Genomic DNA, 12,119 nt, shown 5'->3' with positions numbered 1-12,119 from the left:
AAAAAAAAAAAAAAAAAAAAAAAACCACAACCCCAAAAGACTTGGGTCCCTACCAGGCCAAATTCAGATGTAGCCTGAGGACAGTACATAAGCAGAATGTTAGTTTAATCCCACAAAGCATCTCCTCTCATTTGCACATCCAAAATGACAGTTTAATTGCTACAGCACCAACAGACTGCACATTGGGAACTGGAAATGGTGCACCTGCAAAAGTAAAGCTGCTGTTTATTTGGAAGCTCAGGAATGCACTTTGAATGCCTGAAGCATTTAATCGCCCTCTCTCTCAGGCTTTCAATTAAACTAAGGGGCAGGCACAGAAATCAGAGGCTTGACATGTAATACCAGTGGTTCATTTATGGCTTTACAGCTAGGTTAAGAGATGAAAAGCAAAAACTCCTAAACCAAAACACACTAAACCAAAACCCAAACCATAAAACACTCACCAAATTTCCTAGATTTCTGACTAACTAGTACAGGATTAGGAATACCGGATATACCACAATACCATACCATATTTCCAAACAATATTAGAGAGATGCAGAAGTAAGAGGGGGCTAATAATACAGTGATCAGTGAGAAGGGGACCCACATTTGTAATGCCCACAAGGCTGTAAAGCCTGCCACTTTTCCAGAGGCCTGTTTGTAAAGGCTCTGACAGTCTCATTACACATACAGCAGACAGGCTTTTCCTTATTTCTCCCTCTGGATGTGGGGCAGCACTGCCCAGATCCACAGTCTAACAGTCTGACTCTAGGTCTGTTCAAGCAGCAGTAAGCTCCTGAACCTACAGCCACTGAGTGGATTTCTGCTGCATGATTTTACTGCTGCATTGATACTGGATGTCCTTCTATCAACCACAGGAGTCTTTGCCAGTTAACAAAAACTGTGAAAATAAGTAGCTAAAACCAGCTTGGTGGCTTCTAGGAGCAAGGGAAAGGACCTGCTTCAAGACTAGGGTGTTTTTGAACCTCTGGGTCAGGCATCCATGAGTAACTGAGAACAGCAATCTTGCTGTCAGGGAGCTTATGCTTCCCCTCCTAGAAAATCTTTAGAGGTCTGCAAATGCAGTAATATCCACAGCTGTATGTTTATTGGCAATTTAAAATTCTGCATTTCTTTCCCATAAAAAAGCCCTGGAAAAACACAACCATTTAAATGCAGTAGGAACATGATGATTTCTCTTACCTCCTCTAAGAAAATATTGTCAAGGTCATAGGGGGTTCTAACAGACTCCACCATCCAACTCTCAGGAGTATTTAAGTTCAGAGTGAACAGTGGAGACTGGGGCATATCTAAAAACTTGGCAATTGGTCCTGGAGCAAAGTTATTCTCTGCTGTGAAAGAAATCTCTGGCTCCAAAACATAGCGGTAAAAGCTGAAATTTCAGAAAGAAAATGTTAGAATATGTATCTGCCAAAATTTGCTTATATTTCACTCTCATTCTATTTGCAGATGGCATCAGCTTTCCCTGACCTCTAATGTCTCCAAGGCTTTGTCCAAAGTAACACAGGTTGTGTTAACCTTAGGATAGGTCAGAATTTCGGTCTTGAAGGACCAAACAAGACTGTGCAAGACTCAACCATTAAGATTAGTAAGTTATTTAATTTTATATAAATATTAAAAAAAAAATTAAAAGCACCCAACTTGTAAAACAGCAGAATTACTTCATGCCATCCACAAATTCCCAGATTCTCTGTGGGAAATGATGCTATTACATAAATGAGCTCAAAGCAGTTATTGAGACTTCCTATGGGACAGCTGACCACGCTTCTGTGCTTGCACATTCCAACAGGCTTCTCTCTCTCTCCACCCCCCTTCTATCATGGAACTCCTTACCTTTTCAGTGGCATGTCAGAAAGTTTAGACTGGCAGTTCATAAACACTCTCAGGTTCATATTTATCAATTGGTTCAAAACCTAAAGTAAGGAGAAAGAGACATCCCTTAAGATGCTAATGAGGAGAGCTGACCACTGTTTTATAGACAGGACCTCAGGGTGGCATGTTACATGCTCATTCCCAATCCTCCCTCCTTGTGATTTGCTTTACCACCCCTCCCCCTCCTTATTAATTGGTGTTTTTAAGAACAGTTACCTGCTCCTCATATTTCAGGCATTCTTTTTGGCATGCTGAGACCTTCCTCAAGAACACAGTCACTGCAAACTAAGCTGTTAGAGCAGTGAAGCTAAAAGCTCTCTGGACAATACCTGAGCATGATCTTGTTAGTGCATAGTGCAGCCTCATTAGTATTTCCACTGATAAATGTACTGTGAAACTCAGACACACTATTAGAAAGCCACTGGTCACCACACAGTCAAAGAGGAAGACAAACATTCCAAAATGACAGAATTTGACATTGCTTACAACCCTGCCTACGTACCAAAAGTAACGGAGCAAGTCTTTGAGCATCTCTGGTCACAGGATCAACAATAGCCACAACATCAAAGTATGTCTCCCCCTCTTTTGGTCTCAGTTTAACTGCACTAAATGGAAGAAAATACAATTTTGAAGTACCAAACATATGGATAAACACCTGAAATGCATAACAACCCACTGCTGTCCATCTCATTCTGAACTGAAATTACTTCCTAAATGCTGTGCACCTTCTGAAACTAGAGAAAAAAAAATAGGCATATAGATGTATGTTTATAGAGATAGGTAAAGAGATAAAATTAATTTCTGGAATCTTCCTGAAAACTCTTGAGGACTTTCCTATTGCTACTTAGATTTCTTTTTTTTAATTAAATGCAACACAGAACAATGGGAAAGTTAAAAGACACAGAAAAGCATTGTTCAGCAATTCTATACCTGTATCTTTCTTCAAAAAAATGATACTCAATCCTTGCCTCTCCTTTTGGCTGAGCAGAAAGAAGAGCATCCACTTTCATTACCAAGTCACTTGCCCTGAAAAGAAGGAAAAGAGAAAGGCTTGCAGATATCCAAAAAAATGCCTGTACTTACCACATTTGTGCCAGGCTGCAGCAGAAGAGAAGGCAAACAGAATCCAGATACCCAAACACTTCTACTACCTCTCTACAGAGGCTCTGAAGAAATAAACATATTTAAGGGTTAACCCACCAGTAATTTAAACTGGTTGCAGCCTTGTTACTGAATATACCACAGGATTTAACTCTAACAAATATAGAACAGCTGCTTTTTTGGGGTCAACCATGTTTCAGGCAGTGCATTCCCAATCTCCTCCGACCACTCAGACCTGAAAGCCATTCAGATCAAACCCTTGTTTCAGTGCTCTTCCCATCTTACACTGCAACTCTGAGCACTGGGAAGCAATCCTGTAAGTGGAGAAATTTTTGAGAGGGGTCCTATCACAAAAGATAATTACTTTTGACTACTTCTTACTTTTTAGTATTCCCATAAATTTTCAGTCTAGTATTTCAAGAATATATTCAATCTTAAAGGTGTAAAACCTCTTGAAAGTTCAATGAAAACTGCTTTGTACATCACACCTTTGCCAAGAAGCAAAACTGTAACCCACAGGTCTGTCAGCTTTTCCTGAATTGACAGTCTCAGAGATTTACAGTGACAGCTGTTTGAATTGTTCATACCAAACTCACAAGCCTGGTGAATTCCACTAAATTCCACAGTGCTTTCCAATGCAGCAGATAATTTCAAGTTTTTGAAAAACCTTGGCAGCATTCAAATAAACAAAATGAAACCCCAAACCCATTGCTCTGTCCAAAACCAGCCTATGTTCAAACTATGCCCTCTTCCACCACCCCAACACCCAATGGATGCAGAAGTGCTTGGAATACTGTTAAAACCTGTTCTGCTGGGATCCAGAATCACACAACATTTCTGCAGAACAGACTTCATGTTTAACTTCCTTGATCAGCCCTTAACAGTCAAGCAGCATCACAGCAAAATGTGATGGTGGAAATGTATGGTAGAAACCATCTCCACAGCTGTGTGCTCCCACACACAAACATGCACCTACAGGGGCCTCCTGTTCTTCTGAACTTCAACATGACTTTCTTTTGATTAGTTCTTGATTACTGTGCTTTGTGCAGTAACTATCTAGAACTTTCCTTTCCTTATCTCTGTCTCTTTCCCCAGTGTTTCTCTTTGAAGTTAAACACAGTTTACAGGATTCCCATAGTACTGATGGGGAAATGTATCACTAAAATAATTTTTCTGTTGATAGGCCAAGCAGCACTTAAATGAATTGCAAATCAGATTCAGAAATTCGTGTTACCAAGAGTCCCAGCACTTCTCTGTGAGCCTCCTTATGTTTACTTACAGATCTTCTTCAAATCCCAGCTGCTGAATCTGAGATTTGATTTTCTGTCCCGATGTCTTTAGTATGATATTTTCAAGGAGATGAAAATCATCCTGATTGAACATCTCTCCATCCTCTAATGGGCCAATAATCTACAAAAAAAAAAAAAAAAAAAGCAGAATCAGCATTATTAGGTAAAGGCTACACTGAAAAAAAATTCAAAGATGTATTAAATAAATACTCCAGCCCAGTCTCAGTGGAAGCCAACTGTTTAGGCTGGTATTAATGTCAGTGGCAGCAAAGTTTAACAGGTAAATCTAATTATTTAGAGCCAAGAGTCCCAGACTAAGGCATAAAATACACACTTAAAATTTTCACTGGGTCAGGCACATTAAATTATACATGAAGTACTACATCTGGAAGGGGCAGTAGAATACCAGGCCAATTCTAATAGTCCAGCAAGACTCCAGCAAATCTCCCTCCTCCAGCCTTCAGAAGCTTAAAAGCTATCTAGACAAGTCTTGCTATTTTGCTAATGAGAAAAATAGAATACAACAACTCATCACCTGAGATTTTTAACCCATTGAAATATACAGCAACCACTGGGACCTGCATGGGTTTTTTCCTAACTAGAAACAGATGACAAAAGAAAACCCAATGCTGTACACAGCTGGGTTTCATTATTTGCAGTGAAATGCTACTGTAACATCTTTTACCTCATCTCAGAGAAACTACAATAAAAACAGATGGTAGAAAAGACCAAGGCACCTTGGTCAGGGCAAAATACAGCATCATTTTGCCCAGTAAACTGAAGCAGCATAATCTGGCAAATTTATCATCCCCTTCTACCCCTGGACTCAATTCACTGCCAGCATGAAAGCAACTTTGTTATTGAGAGACCTGAATTTGTACCCAACACCAACAAGTAACTGCTCACAGTAAAAAGAAAAGGGCACACAGGTGTGAATAAATCAAACTGGAAGTGGTCCTAAAGAGTGCTGAGACCTAGAAAAGGCTGACACTCCTGTGCCTGATTCCCAGACTCTGCTGCTCAGGATCTGCTTCTTTCTCATATGTGGAGTATCTCTCTCACTGTCTGTTGATCATCTCACCCGTCCATTGCTGATCACAGCCCTCTGCCCCTTCTTCAGCTTTAGAACATCTCTGCAATAAATAGCATGGGACAGAACAAAATCCACCTTGGGAGATTCAAAGGCTTCTTTGAAAATATTGGTATCCATACCCTAAAAGAAAAGAATACTTGACATTGAAATAGGAAGAAAACTAGACCTCTGCACACTTCTTAAAAGACACCTTTTTGTTTCCATTGAAGAACATCTTCATATCTTGCTAAAATTGATCCCTGGCCCCGTTTTCTTTGTGGTCTTAAACCTAGTTCTTGGTTGTTACCTTCACACTATCCCAACTTCTGCTGCAAAGGGCCACAGCTACTTAGACGAGTTCCAATCTTCCCAACTATTTAAAATCTACTTTGAGAAATGCACTTGTATTTTTTTCCCAGCCTTAAAAGAAGATATTATTCTCTTAACCACCCAAGAAATAGCTGACTCACTTAAATAGATCCCTGCACCCATGCTCCTTTTCACTTTTCCAAGTCACGTAGCTTTGATGTGTGTGAGAATTTACTTTATGTTTAGATGGATCATTATATTTAGGTAAGCCCTTCAGAGAGTAAAAAAAAAAACAAACTAGCAAACACAACAGTGTTACTTTTCTCTGCTCCTGCACCTTCTGCATATGAATAAACTACACTATAAAATTCATTTGAGGAACAAGTAAAGCACCCTCCCCATGCAAATGCCAACAGACGTGCCTACCCCAACAGCAAATTCCAAGATGTCAGCTCCTGCCTCCAGTGCCTTCACAGTTTCTTCTTTTGCCATCTTGGTGATGAAGTTCTTGGCATTATTTGAGGTTTGTGTCTGCAAAGCTGCCCATATGGCTTTAGCTACAATGGTATTCTGGCTGTTGGGGTCTTCACTCGGATTATTAATCATGCTAATTCGAACATTGTTGCTGGATTTCTGTGTTTAACAAAACAGGTAATGGGAAAGTTTAAAATTTCAGATGTAACAAATATGTAATAAACACTACAGCAAAAGCTTTGCCTTTCTTAACCAGAATACCAGATTCCAAACTGGGTAAATAACAGCACAGGGTTAAAATGATGAATTAACTAATGTAACATCAAGCATTTAGCTTACATAGAGGCACCACTGTGACAGCAATCTTCTAGATAACCCTGTGCTACCTAAAAGATTCAGGACTATGTCCACCACTCAGAGTCTGGCAAACCAATGATTTAGCTGTAAGCTGTGCATTTTTGTGTTTCAATTATCCTCCCAGAACCAATGGGATGGAGCAGAGAGCAATGCCCATGTTCATCTCCAAACGAAAACACAGATATTTCAGTTTAACACCACGGGCTTAAAAGAACATTTATTGTGTTGGTATAGTGCCAAGAGGCCATTCTGTCCTAGCTTAAGATCAGCAGTGTTCCAGTCCCTACAAAAAAGATGAGGCTGGAAATTAGAGACCCTGCAGGGAGAACCAGTCTCTCCAGGTCATACCACAGGAAGGTGCACAACTTGTGTTTTACAACCCTCTACCAAGTGCTTTGTTAGCACTGCTAACCCATTTCAATGAAAACATTACCTACCTGATGTTTAATGGCATCATACAACAATTGCCTCCCTGAAGGTTTATCAAAATCACCAACAATCCAAAAAGTAACTGGTCTAACAAAGGAATCATCTGCAATTATTACAAAAGAAAAAAAAAAAAGGAGAAATTTGAGGGTGAAGGGAAGGAAAACTTCATTTTTTTCCTCATTTGGAGGTAAACTATGACACACATGCAAAGACTTCAAAAGAAGTAAAATTCCATAAGAAAGCTACGGATGAACCAAAGCCATGAAGCCTGGCAAGACAAAATTAATAGCATTGGTATATTAGTCTTTATTAGGTCATTCAGAAAACCCATGTGGGACAGCATGCATTGCTCTTTCTAAGCTGCATTCTTTTAGTATTTTTGTTTGTTTGTTACCTTTCCAATTGCAAATTATAAAGAAACATATATATAACTTGCAGATTCCACCTGGGGCTGGAATCCAACAGACACACCACTTCTCTGTATGGAAGCTGTTAGTTTACAAAATCAGTTTTGTATAAAGACAAAAGTGCTGCAGCAATCACACATTTCAACAGCTTCCTTCACTGCCTGCTGGTTCTAAAGCCAGTGTTACAAAGGAACCAGAAAATTCCCAGAACAATATAAGAAATGCCAAAGCATGAGTTACCATAGATCTCCTTGGAAGACATTCCTGGTCAAAGAGCAGAAAGGAAAGGGAAAAAGGAGAGACACATTAATAATCTGATGGTAATCCCAATGTGTATCAAGAAGCTGCAGCGCTGTACTGGGCATAACTGAATCACTACAGTTCAGATCCAACAGCAACAAGTTTGTGCTAATTTTATTGGAAGAAGCTTGGACTTTTTCTTCCCCTCAAACAGATGGATGCTTGACTTTCATGCTACAGCATTAGTTATACTACATATTACCAGTTTCATACTGTAGGGTGAGGGCATCACTCTGAAGACTGTTTACAAATGCTGCCATGCCACTGTGCTGTTATCTTCCCTCTTTAAAAACCAGCAAGGCAGTGCTCTATCAGTGCTGGTGCTGAGCCAGCAACACATATAACTTCTCTATTACTTTAGAAAATAAATGTGGTACAGCATTACTGTAATCAGAGAGCAGTTATTAAATATCTTAAGTGGCAGAAGAGGCAGTGACCAAAAAATGTCAAGCCATGGAATTGTAAATTAATGCACTTTCCAACAAGCATGCCGAGGTGTGGATTTAATTAATGCTCTACACAAGAAACTTGTTCAAATCCAAGTGACTGAACATGAATGAAGAGCAGGCACGAGACAGAAAGAGCAATGGGAGCATTTCAGGTAATGCACATGGATGGCAGTGGCTGGAGACAGTACCATGGAAACTTGGGACAGTCTAGTAAAGACAAGAGCCAGGAACAGGAGGAACTGGGTCAAATGACAGCAGCTGATTTCTGGTATCTAACTGAAATGGATATAGGAAATACCTGATGATGTCTGGTTAGACCTGATTAGGCTCTGCACTATGTCTGTGCATGCACTTCCTACTCTTGAGAGGTACAGCCGAGTTTTAACATTTTTATGTGCAACTGTGACAATACTGCCATTGGAAAAGCAATACATGCACTGGAGCAATAAAAACAGCACTGACCATGTTAGGTGATGTCTTTTACAACAGGCAGTTAGAATTTTCTTCTGAATCCATGTAACTTTTAGCAATTTTGAATTATGAGACAGAGACCTAAAACCCCTTTTATATTTTTCTAGTCATTTGCTTACACTGCTGCATTTCTGGGGATCACTTGCAGTACAGCAAGACCAGTTTGGGTGGGACTTCATTATTCAGCAAATGGTTGGGCTGGGTTTAGAGAGGGGAACATTCTTGTTCAATGTAGATGTCATGTCTTGTAAAAAAAAAATCTTTAACAGACTGTGCCGTTACCCACAGGCCTGACAAGGCTCTGTGTGTGAAGAACTGCACATATGCTTGGAAACACACATAAAAGCAGATTTGGATTCAGAATCCACCACAGATGTTACCTTTCTTTGTTAAGTAGGTCATGCTGTTTGCAACAGCAGCTGTCTTATCTTTAGAATCCAATGTGGTAAATCGAGCAAAGTCATCCACAAAATAGTTATCTGAGGGAGAGAACAAGTATTAGATGCCAAAGCAACTACCACACGTAAAATGAAAATAAAATCACTGCTGTTACCAGAACATTAAGAACACATCCCATTTTCCTTCTTGTGATACTGCTTATGTCTCATTTTCACTGTTAATATATAGGCTGAGAAATGAATTTTGCTGTCCCACAAGTTACATTAATAACTACATTGCATATTTGATAGGCAGAAGTCAGTTGAAAGAATTGCCCAAGTGTCACTTAGTTGGCATTAGTATATGTAAATAATATACACTGAAAAAATCCACTGTGTCACTATTTTTCAAGCAACTCAAAAAAGGCATGTGTAATGTCACTGTACTGCAGTCACTGTATTGGGTGTTCAAACATTTAGCAATGGAACATTTTGCTGAATCTGAAGTAATTCCAGAGATGACTGTCGACCCTGCTCAAAAGAAGGTCAGAACTAAGAAACAATCTGATGCTTTAGGCATCAAATGACTGTTCTTGGCCTTTTGCAGCATTACTAATTTCTCAACTTCACCTTAACCCCTTAAGATCTGTATAAAATCAAAACAAATTCCCATTTTGAAAATCAGTAGACATTAAATGTTGTACATAACATCTGCCCTGCACCAGGGCTGGGTCATCGCTGGGGGTGCTGTTAATGCTTTGCCACTAGAGTTTTCCACTGCAACAACAAGTCTTTCACTCAGACATTTCAGGTTTAACACAATTAAAAGCATCCCTTACTCATTCCTGTCAGATCTAGGTACTCTCTGTCAGACCTTAGGATTCTTGAGTTAATTCTTGGAACAACATTAGGCTGGTTCATGATATACTCAACCACATCTTGGTCATTAGATAGTTCACCCTGAAGGAAAGAAGAAAGAAGCATTATTTGTTACTTCCCATATAAAATTACCTTACATAACTTAAAAAAAAAAAAAAAAAAGCCAAAAGCAATTATGAAAGTTAAGTTGTCTTGTATAATATGTAGCCAGGGACTTGTGAATCTGTTTTGCCAAACCTAGTTTCTCTCAAGCCACAGCCAACCTCAGCACCCACCAGGTATACAGCTCGCTGGAAGATGCTTGTGGTTTCCAGGATTTTGTGCATGGTCACGGTTTCCAGGTCATCAGGATCCAGCTGATCTTTTTGGAAAGGCATTCCATTGAACAGCACCACAGGGAGAGGGCCTACACCCGTTTGCTCATAGTAAGCCCTTGCTGCCTAAAGACAGAAACAGAAGCAGCTTTAGCATGTCAGCCCTTTGCCACCAAGGTTCCTAAGAAGCTGTGCAATACCCACAGGTCTGTTCTAAACACACCCAGGATCCTTACAGCTTCTGTTAGATACAGACAAAGTTAATTTGACGCAGTGCATAAGACACTTTCTGTATCTTACACGCACAAGATGTCCTTGACTTTCAGAGTTTCAAAGCAAAAAAAGTTACTCCATGATACAGAAGTGCAAAATACTCCATTAAGTTCATCTTGTAAATTAATTCCAATGAGCACTTCCTGGTAGTAGCAAAAGATGCACAACAGGAAACATGACTTTGCCTGTGGAAGCAAACGCAATGCAAGCAGTGATAGCTGTAACGTGAGATAGGGTAGAGAATTTTTTTATTTTTTTAAGAATGTGTTTCTTAAACCTGTAAGAAGACAGTTACTTGTGAGGCAGGGAGTTATTCTGTCAAGACAAATTTCCCTGTTTCATGTCACCACTGCAAAATGCACTGTCACTGAATGATACCCTGTTAGAAGTTAACTAGGTTCTGCTGGTTAGAGGCTCCGGTTGAGGCCTCTCCACTCATACAGAAATGCCTGTCTTACTTTCATGGATTTTTATTTCCTTAAAATGTTTTTCTCTTCACTATGCTACACTGGAAGAGCCATATGCATAAGAGCCTATTTGCTGTAACCCTGACTGCATTCCTTACATTTACAGATGTAGGCAGCATCACGTGCGTTACAGAGCTACTGGTGACAGTATTTTCATTTGTTTCAGAACAACAAAAAGCAAGAAACATCCCACTATAGAACTTCAGATCAAATCTGCTTCATCTCACATATAACTGGTTCAATAGTGATTTGCCCTCCTAATTTTCACCATACAGAAAAGCATCAGCCCTAAAAATGACTTCAAGAATTATTTGCAGAAATTTGTTGGATGTCTTGCTATAGAAAAGTCATTTTGAATTCATAATCATGGCTTTATCTCACACAGTATTCAAACACTGATTCAGAAGCCCCACACTGATCCCTCCCAATGTTAAGCCTCTTGGTTTTTTCATGAGTCATTCCATCACCTTGATTTTTTTTGCAAACACTTTTAAACTCTACTGAAGTCTGCATTCCGTAATGAAAGCATGACTTATGAGTCACAAGAAAGCTATCTTGGTTCTTTACATAGAGATTTTTAAAATATATATATTACATTATATGTATTATGTATATTACATAAAGCTTGTGCTGAACATAAACAGTAAAGTATTACTAGAAGTCCCCAATGTGGTAACAAAATAGTTACCTGGTTGGTAAGAGAACTGGATCAAGAAATTGTATGTAATTATATTTTCAAAACTGTTGCAGCAAAAGAAGTGGAAAAAAAAGCTCTATTTCATGAATTCTTACCTTTCTGTTTTGATCATAGGCAGAATCAATTCCCAGAATGCTGTTGACTTCCACATAAGGATACTGTTTCTCAAGAACACTAACAACATGTTCCACTTTGAGCTGGTCTCCTGTTTTTACTTTGTTATATATCTGAAAGGGGAATACAAGTTTACAGCTGCAACTGTAGAGCCTCTGTCCTTATCAAAGGTAAGCTGACTTTGTCACCTGTATTACAATAGTTATAATAAGGCATTAACAGCCAGACTGCAAAACTTGTATTTATCAGCTGCAACAGCTCCTAAGCACTTGTAGCCCTTAGAAGTTTCTTGCTATACCTTGTAGTCAATCCCAGTGAGATTGGAAGAAGGTAAATAAATATTTCTTTAAATAGTAACTTGTATCTTTAGTTAGAAAAGGTATCTGAAGAGGGAAAATAGTGCTCTGGGGAAAAAAGCCTCAAATAAAGCATATCCAAGGAGCTACCTTCCCTTCAGAACTTGGG

General features: G+C 39.2%; 1 protein-coding gene across 2 annotated transcripts in view; it reads right to left on the bottom strand.

Moving 5' to 3' along the window:
- Positions 1-12,119, bottom strand: part of UGGT1 (UDP-glucose glycoprotein glucosyltransferase 1) — a 41,666-nt gene that overhangs the window by 12,738 nt on the left and 16,809 nt on the right. The window contains exons 17-29 of one of the 2 annotated variants that reach the window (XM_008629538.2): positions 11,636-11,767; positions 10,065-10,229; positions 9,750-9,870; positions 8,914-9,012; positions 7,554-7,577; positions 6,915-7,009; positions 6,073-6,279; positions 5,347-5,478; positions 4,256-4,386; positions 2,806-2,901; positions 2,378-2,480; positions 1,837-1,916; positions 1,186-1,375 (exon numbers count right to left, since the gene is read on the bottom strand). In XM_008629538.2, coding sequence (XP_008627760.1) covers positions 1,186-1,375; positions 1,837-1,916; positions 2,378-2,480; positions 2,806-2,901; positions 4,256-4,386; positions 5,347-5,478; positions 6,073-6,279; positions 6,915-7,009; positions 7,554-7,577; positions 8,914-9,012; positions 9,750-9,870; positions 10,065-10,229; positions 11,636-11,767 — 1,575 coding nt within the window. The remainder of the gene's footprint in view (positions 1-1,185; positions 1,376-1,836; positions 1,917-2,377; positions 2,481-2,805; positions 2,902-4,255; positions 4,387-5,346; positions 5,479-6,072; positions 6,280-6,914; positions 7,010-7,553; positions 7,578-8,913; positions 9,013-9,749; positions 9,871-10,064; positions 10,230-11,635; positions 11,768-12,119) is intronic. The other variant, XM_017728787.1, reaches the window with a different exon arrangement.

This window comes from Corvus brachyrhynchos, unplaced genomic scaffold, assembly GCF_000691975.1.
Source record: "Corvus brachyrhynchos isolate BGI_N302 unplaced genomic scaffold, ASM69197v1 scaffold223, whole genome shotgun sequence".
Taxonomy (NCBI): domain Eukaryota; kingdom Metazoa; phylum Chordata; class Aves; order Passeriformes; family Corvidae; genus Corvus; species Corvus brachyrhynchos.
This window is presented reverse-complemented; position numbering and strand designations above follow the sequence as displayed.